The 16,656-nt window shown below is 42.9% G+C and overlaps 1 protein-coding gene across 3 annotated transcripts in view; it reads left to right on the plus strand.

Moving 5' to 3' along the window:
- Nucleotides 1–16,656, plus strand: part of ARRB1 (arrestin beta 1) — a 344,855-nt gene that overhangs the window by 129,637 nt on the left and 198,562 nt on the right. Inside the window, exon 1 of one of the 3 annotated variants that reach the window (XM_088472469.1) lies at nt 13,978–14,330. The exons of the other annotated variants lie outside the window; for them this stretch is intronic. Within the exon in view, the coding sequence (XP_088328595.1) occupies nt 14,314–14,330 (17 nt within the window). The 5' untranslated portion in view covers nt 13,978–14,313. Of the gene's footprint in view, nt 1–13,977; nt 14,331–16,656 lie in introns of those variants that run through there. 3 annotated transcript variants of the gene reach the window in all.

The raw sequence follows: 16,656 nt of genomic DNA on the forward strand, positions 1-16,656 counted from the left end.
CCACTGGGCGATGATTTCCCTCAGTTTCTCTAAGAGGTTGTCGGCGGTGTGCCTCTTACTGAAACCGGTGATACACAGCGTAGCCTGCCTTGGAACGAGCAGGCGTTTCTGAGATGCTGTGACTGGTGACACTGCTGCTGTTGCTGCGTAAGGTGATACATCTACCCAGTGGGCTGTCACAGTCATATAGTCCTTAGTCTGCCCTGTTCCACTTGTCCACATGTCCGTGGTTAAGTGGACATTGGGTACAACGGCATTTTTCAGGACACTGAGGACACTTTTTCTGACGTTTCTGTACAGTATCGGTATCGCCTGCCTAGTGAAGTGGAATCTAGACGGGATTTGGAACCGGGGACACACTACCTCCATCAATTGTCTAAATCCCACTGCACTAATGGCGGATACCAGACGCACGTCTAACACCAACATAGCAGTCAAGGCCTCAGTTATACGTTTTGCTTCAGGATGACTGCTGTCGTACTTCATCCTCCTCGCTAAGGACTGTTGGAGGGTCAATTGTTTAGTAAAAGTAGTGGTGTTCCTACTTCCTCTCTGGGATGATGAACGACTCCCAGCAGCAGCAACAGCAGCAGCGGCAGCAGGAGGCGTAGCAATGCAGGATCCTCCGGAGGAATCCCCGATAGGAGAGTCAGTCATGCCAGTGACATGGCCTGCAGGACTACTTCCGATCCTGACTAAGGAGGAAATTGACGAGGAGGGAGTTGACGGTGTGGTTTGCAGGCGCCAGGACAACGGGATTTAGGTGTCCCTGGACTGCTTACGGTCTTAGCCAAAGTTTCTGAACTTGACAGTAACTTATTATGAACGCGCTGCAGGTGCCGTATAAGGGAGGATGTTCCTAGGTGGTTAACGTCCCTACCCCTACTTATTCCACCTTTACATAAGGTACATATGGCAAGACAGTTGTTGTCCGGATTTGGATAGAAATATTGCCAGGCCAAAGAGGTGGAATGTTTGGTCTTCTGCCCAGGCATGACCGTGATGGGCTTTTTCATCCCACGGACAACAACTGTCTCCTCCGGAGCCTGATTTAAACAAACCACATCACCATCAGAATCCTTCTCACCAACTTCCTCCTCAGCACCAGCTACACCAGTATCCTCATCCTGTTGTACTTCAACAGTGACATCTTCAATTTGCAAATCAGCAAGTGGACTGTGGGTGCTCCTTTCAGCACTTGCAGGGGGCGTGCAAATGGTGGAAAGAGCCACCTCTTCCCGTCCAGTGCTGGGAAGGTCAGGCATCGCAACCACCACCACACTTGGACTCTCCTTGGGGATTTGTGATATCTTCTTAGAAAGCACAGTTCTTCGCTGTGCTTTTGCCAGCTTAACTCTTTTGATTTTTTTAGTGGGAGGAGGGCTTCCATCGTCATGTGAAGCTGAACCACTAGTCATGAACATACTAGGGATCGACCTTAGCCGTTCCTTGCCACTCCGTGTCGTAAATGGCATATTGGCAAGTTTACGTTTCTCTTCAGCTGATTTAAATGTTTTTTTCAAGGTCATTTTCCTGAACTTTGTCATTTGGGATTGTATGTGCCCTCTATTATGACATTGGGCATCGGCCTTGGCAGACGACGTTGATGGCATGTTATCGTCTATGTCATGACTAGTGGCAGCAGCTTCAGCACTAGGAGGAAGTGGTTCTTGATCTTTCTCTATTTTATTTTTATCGGAGAAAGTTTGGTCCTCCATTTATGTTATATCGATTTGATATATACGTGCGGCTAAACACAGAAAATATTTTTTTATTTTTGCTGGAGAGTAGTGCACTTTGTGGGTTACACCAGCCTTTAAGAAATGAGCCAGCCGGCTCTTTACTTATGGGACACAGGCGCACGCTTGGCGCTGCTCCTTAGTTGATGCACGTGCGGCTACTGCGCACACAATTCACAAACACAGAAAATAATTTTTTTTTTGATTTGGACTGGAGTGTACTTTGGGGGTTACAGCACCCTTTAATGGTCAAGCCAGCCGGCCCTTTACTTATGACACAGGCGCACGCTTGGCACTACTTTGTTGATGCACGTGCGGCTACTGCGCACACAATTCACAAACACAGAAAATAATTTTTTTTTTGGTTTGGATTGGAGTGTACTTTGGGCGTTACAGCACCCTTTAACGGTCAAGCCAGCCGGCCCTTTACTTATGACACAGGCGCACGCTTGGCACTACTTTGTTGATGCACGTGCAGCTACTGCGCACACAATTCACAAACACAGAAAATATATATTTTTTTGGTTTGGAGTGTGCTTTGGGGGTTACAGCACCCTTTAACGGTCAAGCCAGCCGGCCCTTTACTTATGACACAGGCGCACGCTTGGCACTACTTTGTTGATGCACGTGCGGCTACTGCGCACACAATTCACAAACACACAAAAAATATAATTTTTTTAGCACTTGGGGGGAGCACCCCTGATGGACAGAGCACCCCCTGGACAACACTACAGCACCCCTTTAGGACTGGGACACTGCACGGGACTTTGGAGCGGACACAGCCCCCATGGAGAACTGACTGCACAACACAGTCCAGCCAGCCCCTATGGACTTTGAAGTAGTGGGCACAGCCCCTATTAACAACAGCAGCACAGCACAACACAGCCAGCCCCTATGGACTTTGAAGTAGTGGACAACAGCAGCACAGCGCAGCACAGCACAGCACAACACTATTCTGCACTACACTACACTACACAGCCCAGCCAGCCCTAACTCCCACCCTCCCTCTTCACTGTCCACAGCCGAGTGAGAAAATGGCGCCGACGCGGGTACCTTATATAGGATCCAAAACCCGCGAGACTCGGAAGGCGGGATGATGACGTTTTGCCTCGATTTCAGATCCGAGTCAGGCGGGAAAAGTCGAGCCTGACTCGGATCTGCCGCGGATCGGGGGGGCTCGGGGGAGTTCGGATTTCAGAAATCCGAACCCGCTCACCCCTAATATCTACAGTGTGTATGTATGTATATCTACAGTGTATAATGTATGTATGTATATCTACAGTGTGTATGTATGTATATCTACAGTGTATAATGTATGCATGTATATCTACAGTGTGTTGTGTGTGTATGTATATCTACAGTGTGTTGTGTATGTATGTATATCTACATGTATAATTTATGTATATCTACATGTATAATGTATGTATGTATATCTACAGTGTGTTGTGTATGTATGTATGTATATCTACAGTGTATAATGTATGTATGTATATCTACAGTGTGTTGTGTATGTATGTATATCTACAGTGTATAATGTATGTATGTATATCTACAGTGTGTTGTGTGTGTATGTATATCTACAGTGTGTATGTATGTATATCTACAGTGTATAATGTATGCATGTATATCTACAGTGTGTTGTGTGTGTATGTATATCTACAGTGTGTTGTGTATGTATGTATATCTACATGTATAATTTATGTATATCTACATGTATAATGTATGTATGTATATCTACAGTGTGTTGTGTATGTATGTATGTATATCTACAGTGTATAATGTATGTATGTATATCTACAGTGTGTTGTGTATGTATGTATATCTACAGTGTATAATGTATGTATGTATATCTACAGTGTGTTGTGTGTGTATGTATATCTACAGTGTGTATGTATGTATATCTACAGTGTGTTGTGTATGTATGTATATCTACAGTGTGTATGTATGTATGTATATCTACAGTGTGTTGTGTATGTATGTATATATATCTACATGTATAATTTATGTATATCTACATGTATAATGTATGTATGTATATCTGCAGTGTATAATGTATGTATATCTACAGTGTGTTGTGTATGTATGTATATATACAGTGTATAATGTATGTATGTACGGTATATCTACAGTGTATAATGTATGTATGTATATCTACAGTGTATAATGTATGTATGTATATCTACAGTGTGTTGTATATGTATGTATATATACAGTGTATAATGTATGTATGTATATCTACAGTGTGTTGTATATGTATGTATATATACAGTGTATAATGTATGTATGTATATCTACAGTGTGTTGTGTATGTATATATACAGTGTATAATGTATGTATGTACGGTATATCTACAGTGTGTTGTGTATGTATGTATATCTACAGTGTATAATGTATGTATATCTGCAGTGTATAATGTATGTATGTATATCTACAGTGTGTTGTGTATGTATGTATATATACAGTGTATAATATATGTATGTACGGTATATCTACAGTGTGTTGTATATGTATATATACAGTGTATAATGTATGTACGGTATATCTACAGTGTATAATGTATGTATGTATATCTACAGTGTGTTGTGTATGTATGTATATATACAGTGTATAATGTATGTATGTATATCTACAGTGTGTTGTGTATGTATATCTACAGTGTATAATGTATGTATGTATATCTACAGTGTGTTGTATATGTATATATACAGTGTATAATGTATGTACGGTATATCTACAGTGTGTTGTGTATGTATGTATATCTACATGTATAATGTATGTATGTATATCTACAGTGTGTATGTATGTATATCTACAGTGTGTTGTGTATGTATGTATATCTACAGTGTGTATGTATGTATATCTACAGTGTATAATGTATGTATGTATATCTACAGTGTGTATGTATGTATATCTACAGTGTGTTGTGTATGTATGTATATCTACAGTGTGTATGTATGTATATCTACAGTGTATAATGTATGTATGTATATCTACAGTGTGTTGTGTATGTATGTATATCTACAGTGTGTATGTATGTATGTATATCTACAGTGTGTTGTGTGTGTATGTATATCTACAGTGTGTTGTATATGTATGTATATCTGCAGTGTATAATGTATGTATGTATATCTACAGTGTGTTGTGTATGTATGTATATATACAGTGTATAATGTATGTATGTATATCTACAGTGTGTTGTGTATGTATATCTACAGTGTATAATGTATGTATGTATATCTACAGTGTGTTGTATATGTATGTATATCTACAGTGTGTATGTATGTATATCTACAGTGTGTTGTGTATGTATGTATATCTACAGTGTGTATGTATGTATATCTACAGTGTGTTGTGTATGTATGTATATCTACAGTGTGTATGTATGTATATCTACAGTGTATAATGTATGTATGTATGTATATCTACAGTGTGTTGTGTATGTATGTATATCTACAGTGTGTATGTATGTATATCTACTAGGGGTGTTGTGTATGTATGTATATCTACAGTGTGTATGTATGTATATCTACAGTGTGTTGTGTATGTATGTATATCCACAGTGTGTTGTGTATGTATGTGTATCTATATATACAGTGTATAATGTATGTATGTATATCTACAGTGTGTTGTGTATGTATATATACAGTGTATAATGTATGTATGTATATCTACAGTGTGTTGTGTATGTATATATACAGTGTATAATGTATGTATGTATATCTACAGTGTGTTGTGTATGTATGTATACAGTGTATAATGTATGTATGTACGGTATATATACAGTGTATAATGTATGTATGTATATCTACAGTGTGTTGTGTATGTATGTATACAGTGTATAATGTATGTATGTATATCTACAGTGTGTTGTATATGTATGTATATCTACAGTGTATAATGTATGTATGTATATCTACAGTGTGTTGTGTATGTACGGTATATCTACAGTGTGTTGTGTATGTATGTATATCTACAGTGTATAATGTATGTATGTATATCTACAGTGTGTATGTATGTATATCTACAGTGTGTTGTGTATGTATGTATATCTACAGTGTGTTGTGTATGTATATCTACAGTGTATAATGTATGTATGTATATCTACAGTGTATAATGTATGTATGTATATATACAGTGTATAATATATGTATGTACGGTATATCTACAGTGTGTTGTATATGTATGTATATATACAGTGTATAATGTATGTATGTATATCTACAGTGTGTTATGTATGTATGTATATATACAGTGTATAATGTATGTATGTATATCTACAGTGTGTTGTGTATGTATATATACAGTGTATAATGTATGTATGTACGGTATATCTACAGTGTGTTGTGTATGTATGTATACAGTGTATAATGTATGTATGTATATCTACAGTGTGTTGTGTATGTATGTATATCTACAGTGTATAATGTATGTATGTATATCTACAGTGTATAATGTATGTATGTATATCTACAGTGTGTTGTGTATGTATGTATATATACAGTGTATAATGTATGTATGTATATCTACAGTGTGTTGTGTATGTATGTATACAGTGTATAATGTATGTATATCTACAGTGTGTTGTGTATGTATGTATACAGTGTATAATGTATGTATATCTACAGTGTGTATGTATGTATGTATATCTACAGTGTATAATGTATGTATGTATATCTACAGTGTGTTGTGTGTGTATGTATATATATATATACAGTGTATAATGTATGTATGTATATCTACAGTGTGTTGTGTATGTATATATACAGTGTATAATGTATGTATGTATATCTACAGTGTGTTGTGTATGTATGTATATATACAGTGTATAATGTATGTATGTATATCTACAGTGTGTTGTGTATGTATATCTACAGTGTATAATGTATGTATGTATATCTACTGTGTATAATGTATGTATGTATATCTACATGTATAATGTATGTATGTATATCTACTGTGTGTTGTGTATGTATGTATATATACAGTGTATAATATATGTATGTATATCTACAGTGTGTATGTATGTATATCTACAGTGTATAATGTATGTATGTATATCTTCATGTATAATGTATGTATGTATATCTACAGTGTGTATGTATGTATATCTACAGTGTATAATGTATGTATGTATATCTACATGTATAATGTATGTATGTACATCTACTGTGTGTTGTGTATGTATGTATATATACAGTGTATAATATATGTATGTATATCTACAGTGTGTTGTGTATGTATATCTACAGTGTATAATGTATGTATGTATATCTACAGTGTGTTGTGTATGTGTATGTATATCTACAGTGTATAATGTATGTATATCTACAGTGTGTTGTGTATGTATGTATATCTACAGTGTATAATGTATGTATGTCATACTTACCAACATTTGACCAGCCCCCCTCCGGGGGCGGTTTAGGCAGGCGGGCGCGTGCGTCATTGAAGCCCCGCCCCCACTTTATAATGCTGATATTACCGGCATTATAAAGCAGGGGGCAGGGCTATGATGGCGCAAATTGCGTCATCGCACCCCCGGACTGCCGACTTTTGTGGTGATCGCGGGGGCTGCCCACCATTCCAGGGGACTTGCCTATACTTGCGGGATGCCGGGAGCAGCACACGGTTTTCACCAGGCTCCTGGTAGTCCCAGGAGAGTAGGTATGTATGATGTATGTATGATGTATGTATGATGTACGCATGTGTGTATATACAGTCAGGTCCATAAATATTGGGACGTTGACAGAATTTTCAGAAGTGGGAGGCACATATAGAAACCGTTGTAATTCCTACACCGTTCACCTGATTTGGATGTAATTACCCTCAAATTAAATCTGAAAGTCTGCAGGTAAATCACATCTTGTTTGTTTCATTTCAAAGCCATTGTGGTGGTGAATAGAGGCCAAAATATGAAAATTCTGTCAATGTCCCAATATTTATGGACCTGACTGTATATGGACATTGATTATCTTGTTACAATGGCACCTGACAAGTGCTGGGATATAATAGGCAACACAAGAGCAGTCAGTCCTTGAAGTTGACGTGTTGGGAGCCGGAAACACGGGCAGTGTAAGGGTCTGAATGACCGATAAGGGCCACATTGTGACGGCTAGGGGGCTGGGTCAGAGCATCTCCAAATCGCCGGGGCTTGTAGGGTGTTGCCGGTATTCAGTGGTTAGTAACTAGCAAAGTGGTCCAGCGACCGGGTCATGGGTGCCCAAGGCTCATTTGTGCGTGTGGGGAGGGAAGGCTAGCCCGTCTGGTCCTATCTCACAGAGGAGCTACTGTAGCGCAAATTGCTGAAACAGTTAATGCTGGCTGTGATAGGAAGGTGTCAGAACACGCAGAGCATCGCAGCTTGCTGTATATGGGCAGCGTAGCCGCAGACCGGTCAGAGTGCCCATTTCTCACCCCTGTCTCCACCCCCAAAAGCGCCTACAATGGGCACGTGGGCGTCAGATCTGGACCATGGCGCAATGGCAGAAGGTGGCTTGCATGATATTGGACCGTCGTCTTTGCTGGTTTGTCGCCGATAAAAGGATGAACGAAGGCACCAAACATTAGATAAACCGTCTTTAACTTGTCATTCCGCAATTCTGCGACAATCGTCCTGACTGAATATTTCCAAATTTAATTTTTTTTTTTTTTTTACATTTTGCTCAGAAATACTTTGGGATTATAGAAGCATTAATGAAATATATATGTATTAATATACATTCTATTTATATATTTTATATAATTTAATAGTTCTTCTATACTCCCAGAGTTTGTATGCGTTAAAAAAACAATGCAAAATGTGGAAATATTCAGTTACGATGATCGTCATTGAGGGAAACCAGTAAAGACAAAGGGCCTGATTCAGAGCCGCTCGCTCGCGCTGTGCGTTCGCAAGCAGCCCAATGTCCTGCGTACGTGCATGCTTCGTTCTGTGCGTGTGCAAACTACACACTGCGATCGCATCCCTCTCGCTCACCCAGCAAAGGCAGCCCAGGGTAATGAGTGACAGGAGAGGCCGTTTGTGGGTGGTAACAGGGGCAGGACACTAATAACGGGGGAGTGGAGATGGGAACGCAGGCGTGCCTGATCTGTTTCAACACCGTTTTAGAGGCGTGCATAATTAACAGGCCACGTCATAGTACATGTCACTTGCCTTTTTTTTACACTGGTTTCCTCGCAATGCTGGCGGTTGGGTAAAGCAACCTCAAGCACTGCGTTCACATCCGATGGTGCTCGATGTACCAATGTTTTAATACACTTCCTGGAGATGACGTGTTGCTGGTGGGCGGCTCTGCCTGTGCGATTGGGCGACGCATACACAAAGTGGCTGCTCGCTAAGACATGGTGAGAGTGCTTATGCCTTGGCGAGCGTATGCTTCCCGTGGCGTCACTTTGACAAATTTGCATATGCATCCAGGGAGTTTACGCAGATAGCAAACGGGTTTGAATCAGGCCCAAAGGTCCAATATCATGCAGACCGCTGTTCCTGATTCAGCAAGGAACGCAGTTGCTAATACGCACGCAATCGCCCAATTGTTGCGTTCTGCACATGTGTATGCATTGCACTGCGCAAAATAACTATCGCTATCGGGACTGCGATAGCAGAGGCTACACAAACCCCTCGCAGAGTGATTAACAGGAAGAACCATTTGTGGGTGGTGATGGGGTTTGGTCTACGGAAACGCAGTCGTGCCAGTGCGTTCGCACGCCGTCGCAGGGGCATGCATAATTTAGCCACTGCGATGCCATACGCAGTCTGAGGTTTCATAGCGTGCGTTGAGGTTAGCAATTACTGAGTAACGTCAGAGCCTGTGTAAGTGTGCGTGCGGCTGCGATGATACTCCATGTTGCCGATGGTTTTGCAAGGGATTAGCTTGCTATCGCAGTTGAACCGTGTGCGTACACAATATTGCAATCCGTAGTGAATCAGGCCCTCTGTACGCTATAGGCGTACATTTACTATGGTACACTACACGTCTACAAGTTCGAGTATACGTTGGTAGCCATGAGTAGGCTGGCACTTTACAAGCCTAGCATATCCACAGAGATAACTTCAGGGCATGCTGGGACAGGCAGTGTCACATACTAAAATTCTAGTTTTAAACTGGTTTTACATTAATACCACAACACCCATTGCTCAGGTGTTGGGAAGAGCCAATTTATTCCCGTCACAAGCCGCGGCCGTGTCTAGTTGGACAACGGTGCCCTTAGCGTTTCTCTTAGACCTTTTGCTGGGAGACAAAGACGCCACGCTGTCAACTCATAAAGTCCTCCCATTCGGCTGTAAGTCATCACTGCCGGGACTGGATTGGTTCTTTCTTTCTTTCCTGCCGATGCGTTGCTCGGATGCCGGTGATAGCGTCTTACACGTGTTTCCGGTTCCATAGAGTTGGTATCTCTCATTGTGATCTTCCAGTGTCTCCAGTTTTCAGTCTATTGTGTCTTGTGCCGAGTAACATCCCGGCATACCAGCCGCACTGCAGCGTCTGAGGTTCCAGCATAACATCGCGGCTTTCTTCGCTGTAGAGTGCTTCCAGCTACCGCAGTTGCCGCATCACTTCCCGGCGGCATTAACTGCAGTGCAGCATCTGAGTGGATTCAGCCTTAACATCACGGTTATCTCCGCTACTCTGCAAGTCATCACAGTTGCCGCACCACTTCCCGGCGGCATTTACCGCAGTGCAGCATCTCAGTGGACAACCAAATACTCACGACAATCTCTGCTGCTCTGCGTCTCCAGTCACCACAGTTGCCGCACCACTTTCCAACGGCATTATCCACAATGTTGCATCTGAGTGGACCTAATCAACATCAAGGTTATTTCTGCAGCTTTGCATCCCAGAATATCTTCGGCCATCAAGGCTGCTCCGTGACCATCAGGTCACCATCCTTGCCAAGTGTTTCCAGCCCTCAAGACTGCTACGTGACCACCAGGTATCCACCTTTGTCAAATATCTCCAGCCCTCTAGGCTGCTACGTGACCACCAGGTCTCCACCTTTGTCAAACATCTCCAGCCCTCAAGGCTGCTACGTGACCACCAGGTCTCCACCTTTGTCAAACATCTCCAGCCCTCTAGGCTGCTACGTGACCACCAGGTCTCCACCTTTGTCAAACATCTCCAGCCCTCAAAGCTGCTACGTGACCACCAGGTATCCACCTTTGTCAAACATCTCCAGCCCTCAAGGCTGCTACGTGACCACCAGGTCTCCACCTTTGTCAAACATCTCCAGCCCTCAAAACTGCTACGTAACCACCAGGCATCCACCTTTGTCAAACATCTCCAGCCCTCAAGGCTGCTACGTGACCACAGGTATCCACCTTTGTCAAACATCTCCAGTCCTCAAGGCTGCTACATGACCACCAGGTCTCCACCTTTGTCAAACATCTCCAGCCCTCAAAACTGCTACGTGACCACCGGGCATCCATCTTTGTCAAACATCTCCAGCCCTCAAGGCTGCTACGTGACCACCAGGTATCCACCTTTGTCAAACATCTCCAGCCCTCAAGGTTGCTACATGACCACCAGGTATCCACCTTTGTCAAACATCTCCAGCACTCAAAGCTGCTACGTGACCACCAGGTATCCACCTTTGTCACACATCTCCAGCCCTCAAGGCTGCTACGTGACCACCAGGTATCCACCTTTGTCAAACATCTCCAGCCCTCTAAGCTGCTATGTGACCATCAGATATCCACCTTGTCAAACTTTTCCAGCCTTGGGCTACAATTGCATTATCCTTCAGTTGACCCCATCCAATATCTTCAGGACTGTTGTCTCCCTCCGAAGAGAATCTCCCTGGGATTCATTACAGTTCCAAAAGCAGGGGGCATTTTGTTTGCGGGTCCGATTCCCCCTCAGGAAATCCAGCTCCTGCTGACCAGGCCAGAACTTTATCCCACTATATTAAGGGGAACTTCAGTGCAGATGTTCCTGTTACTGTGTGACCATTGGCTGGTGATGGTTATGGCTTATGCTGGGTAACCTTACACCACTTGTCCCATCGCTTTAGCTGTAACAAGTCCACGCTATGAGTGCTGCTGATTGGTTCAATTTATTTTGGAGAGTTGTCTTTTTTTAATTTTATTCTCGTTCAGATTTTTATTAATCTTTATATTTCACTCGCAATTGAATGATGAACGTTGTAATTAGCACCGTTAAAGTGCATCTTTATGGGACCACATTCTTACATAGCATCTTGAGATGAAAAAACGGGGGGGTTTTGGTACCACACAGAAGCATATATTATTACGGCATTCATTTACAACCAACCATATTTAATTTTGTATTTAGAGATTGTGACATAACATGTTGTTGGTGGTGCTCCCAAAGCCCAAAATATAACGTACAAAAAACAAAGGCCCTCATTCAGAGCCGTTCGCTATTTGCGTTCGTTCGTTCAAAAACAAGGGGTGGCTATGCAAATGATCCGTTCGCACATTGCAGTCTGTTCACACCTCTAAGTCTGAACGAGCAAGCAAAACATACGCTCGTTTATTTGATAAAAACACCCCCTGGCCGCTCGCACCATACGTCATGTCCGCTATTTATTAGATTAATCGAGTACATCGAACAGGATAAGAACTGCTTGTGGTTGGTTTTTTCAACCGCTATTTTGCGAGCAGTTCTGAGTTAAAAAAAACCAAGTGACGTGGTCATTGACGCTGCTGTATTAATTATGCACACCCATAAAACGCCCATTTTGACCTTTAAGCACGCCTGCGAACGGATCTCCACTCCCCGTTTCAAGCACCTTCCCCTGTTACCACCCACATACGCCTCATTCTGTCACTCAAAATAGCAGGCACTCGCTATATTGCGTACAAATGATTTTCGGCCGCACTGACCGGTTCGCGCATGCGTACTAAAAAACGTACGCATGCGCAGATGTGTGAACATCGCTCGGAACGAGCGTACTGCCGCTAGCGAGTGGCTCTGAATGAGGGCCAAAGAGCCAGGAAGGGCTAGTTGTTGGGGCACTCTTAAATCAAATTCAATAAAATTTAACCTTTATTAGTAATTATTAAAAAGCTGGGATCTCCTCATTTTAATAGAATAAATGGATACGGTGAAATAAATATTCAAATAATTCCGGGTAATCATGCTCCTATAAATTCTAGATTATTTATTCACATCATACAGGAGTTTTGTACCCGTGGTGATCCTGAAATCAACATAAACCTAATCAAATATAATCACTTATGTCCCAGCTATTATACGCTTAGGACCTCATTCAGACCCGCGCGCAAGCGCCTACGCGCTCGCTAGCGGGTTGATGGTGAGGCCCTGCGCACGCGCAGCGGCCGCAGTTCGCGTGCGATAGCTCCGGAGCGACTGACAAATTCACTCGCTCCGGGGCTCGCTACAAAAGGGGCGGCTGTCGATGTTGATCGACAGCTCACCCCATTTTGTAGGCGGGGAGGGGGGGGGTGGCCGGACAAACAGAGGCGTTCCTGAAGGAACGGCTGCCGTTTGTAGGCAGCCCTAGTGACATCACCAGTGATGTCAGTAGGTAGCTTCCTGCTCTGTTAGAGCAGGAAGCTACCTGGGGCTTGCAGGAGACGAGACCCGACCCCAAGGGTCTCCTCGCAAGCCCCGATGGTCACGATGGTCTCGACCATCACCTGGTCACTTGCTAAAGCTGTGGGTGGTCATCCACAGCTTAGCGAGCGGCCAGGAAGCCGGATTTTAAAGAGGAAGCGGCCGCACTCATTCAGAGCGAGCACTCGCATTTTGCGAGCAGCTCTGAATGAGGTCCTTAGTCCCATTCTGCTCCTAAATATTACCTACTACACCCAATATTCCCTGGTGGTCTCCCATCCAGGTACTAATTAGGCCGTATCCATTTATTCTATTAAAATGAGGAGATCTGCAGCTTTTTAATAATTACTAATAAAGGTTACATTTTATTGAATTTGAATAGTGTAAATGAGGCCGATCACCCGAGTATTGCAAATCGGCCAATATTTGTATAGCGTGCGCCTAGCTTTACACTTCTGATCTCCTTTAGAAATTATAACGCAAAACCCCCCCACGCTCCTCATTATCGTCCTTCCTTTTTTTTTTATTGACCCCGTATCTGAAACGTCTCCTGATTGCATTTTTCCTGCTTCCTGGTGAGATTGCGGAGATCATTACACAGCAGAGATCCCCCCCCCTCCCCCTTATCCATTGGTCCCTATGCTATCCAAGCTGCAGGCATTTATTATGCAAGTCCCGTGCCCATACAGCACTGGCGAACACCAGCCATCCAATCAGGTCTTTCAGCAGGGCATGGCATTACGGAGAGAATGTTAGATTTCCCATGCAGCACTTGTGTACCAGGGACTATTGCTTGTGTCTTGCTGCTGCTGCTGGGGAAGGATATAAAAGCCGTGGGGAGGGTCGGATTGGAGAAATCAGAGAGAATAGGCAGCGGCGTGCACCTCCGTGGTAGCAGGGTCTTCAGAGCTATCGCTGCACATTGCTAAATGGATTATGTGTGGATTGTCAGCAGCGACATAGTGAGACGGAGACGACTTACAAGAGGCGTTGTGACAATCAGGGATTATTAAACACTGAGCAGAACAGGCCTTTCCATGGATAACATATTTTTGTAAGTACCATCACCCCCCCCCCCCCATTCTATCGCTGCTAAATCTGCATCACTCTGTGTATCAGGCTCAGAGCTCTCCATAAGAAATGCTGTGTTCTGCGAGGAGGAGGGGGGGTGTCACCTACCCTGCATTATTCTCTCCCTTCATAATCCCCCATTTCATCCAGCGTCTGTCATAGGGCAAAAAAAACTAGTGTGTAATCTTCTTATATTCTGACAGGTTGCAATCTTCATCTATGGCTGCCATTAAAGAAATTATATTAATTAAGGGCAATGAGCAATCAGCGTTATGGTCCTAGCGCAGATTAAGAGACCGTCATACTTGTATAGTAACCAAAAGAGCTGTATGAAACCGCAAAACCAATCAAAATAAATCGATGCCTCATTGGGCTCATCAATCCTCATTCTTCACCTCTCCGACTCCTCGCGACGGCCCATTATGACGCTTTCTTACTAAGGAACAGTTCATCTTTGGGCTCTGAACTCTCCATCATGTTGTATCCATCTGATCATTTACATATTTTTGGATATTATGTACCCAAATATATGTATCCATTCGGCAAAGCGTAGTCTTGCCGGCTGTTTGGCGGTGCGTTGGTTTATACTGTAAAAGCCTCAGTTTACATTCAAATGGACCAGTGGCATTTGCTACCTGGGTGCAATCACCTCTGCATCATTTTGGATCAGGAAAAGTTAATCATCAGTACCGAACACCTTGGTTGCAAGAGTCCGTCTCTGGCTGTGTGAATAGGAGGCGTTATCTATTGCTTGCAATGTTTAATATAGTTTCTTGTTATTTCCCTGTTAGGTTTGTCTACTGTATGTGTGCATGGCACAAAGGCCATTAATAAGACTTTATTAAAAATGATGCAGAGAACTGTGAAAAGACATCTTATTTCTGATCATAGTGGTAGACTTTTCCATCCTGTAGCCTTTCATTCTATTGTTTACAGGACAAATGGTAAGGGACGGAGAGGTGTTGTGTGGAAATAAATCTAGTGCCCCTGTAACTCCACCAGCTATGGCAGTGACGTGTCCTCAGGGTATCTTTTATCTTCTTGCATGTCTTCCCTGTGTGCCAGGCACTTAAAGAAGAACTTTACACAGAAATATCACACCCCTCTCTCCCCATCTAGCAGAACTGCAGAGGGCTCAGTCTGGGGCCTTCCGCCACTTATCAGATTCTCACCCACCAGGTTCTGATCACTGCAGGAAGCGGCAGGAGAATTGCAAATCTTAACCCTTCCGACCCCTCTTCCGTTGTCCATTAGATGCTCTTACTGTAGCACCAGATCTCGCTGAGATATGATTCTCTGGGTCAGAATGAAGGGTAGGTAACTGAGAAATGGTGAGGGTCCTGGGCATTGGACCTCCATGGTATGTCTGCTGACAAAGAGCCTCTACCGTTGTACTGGAAGTAACAGGAATGGTCAAGCGAGAATGCTCTTTAGAAGTAGATATAAAGAGTATTACGTTATAGAAAGTATCCAGCCATCAGGAGGGAGGATCTAACCAGCACCTTGTGTCTGTAGTTCCTGGGAAATTAATGAGCTATGTTCCCCTGCCTATGGCTGCATGCTAATGTTGCATGCACTTTATTCCAGTCTATTCCTAGAAAAAGAAGAAACAAGAAGTTAAGAGGTAATAAGAGGTACGGGATAAGGAATGAAACAAGGAACAAACCTGATTTATTAAAAGTAGGTCTGGAAAGTTGAAAAAAACGAAAGCTAGAGAAAAAGAAGGAGGTAGAAACAGGGGCCCGAGAGAAGTCTGTGTACGGCAGCAGGGTTGCACAGTGGTTAGCAATGCTGATGGCATCACGGGTTCTGTTTGGACCAGGGCACTATCTGTGCTCACATTCTCCCCGTCTTTGCGTGGTTGTCCTTTCGGATGCTCCGGTTCTTCCCACAGCCCAATAACGTATCACTAGATCAATGTTAGTCCGGCGTGTGGCAAACTAAATTCATCTGAAAATAAACTCTGCTGGGCAGGGAATGATGTGGAGGATTAGGCATTCTCTGTACAGCGCTGTGCGATCTGTTGGAGCCATATACATAGGTGGTAAGAATAAATAGATGTACTATAGGTTGTTATGGTCCATAAGAGGTGGCTCTGAGGAATATAGAGACAGAGGGGTGTATTTGCTAAAGTCCGGGTTTGTAGAAGTGGAGATGTTGCCCATAGCAACCAATCAGATTCTACTTATCATTTATCTCGCACCTTCTAGAAGATAATAGTTAGGATCGGATTGGTTGTTATGGGCAACATCTGCGCTTCTAAACACCCACCCTTTAGTAAATATACCCTAGTAGAGACAAACGTACAT

Source organism: Taudactylus pleione, unplaced genomic scaffold (assembly GCF_031769625.1).
Source record: "Taudactylus pleione unplaced genomic scaffold, aTauple2 ptg000124l, whole genome shotgun sequence".
NCBI classification, from domain to species: domain Eukaryota; kingdom Metazoa; phylum Chordata; class Amphibia; order Anura; family Myobatrachidae; genus Taudactylus; species Taudactylus pleione.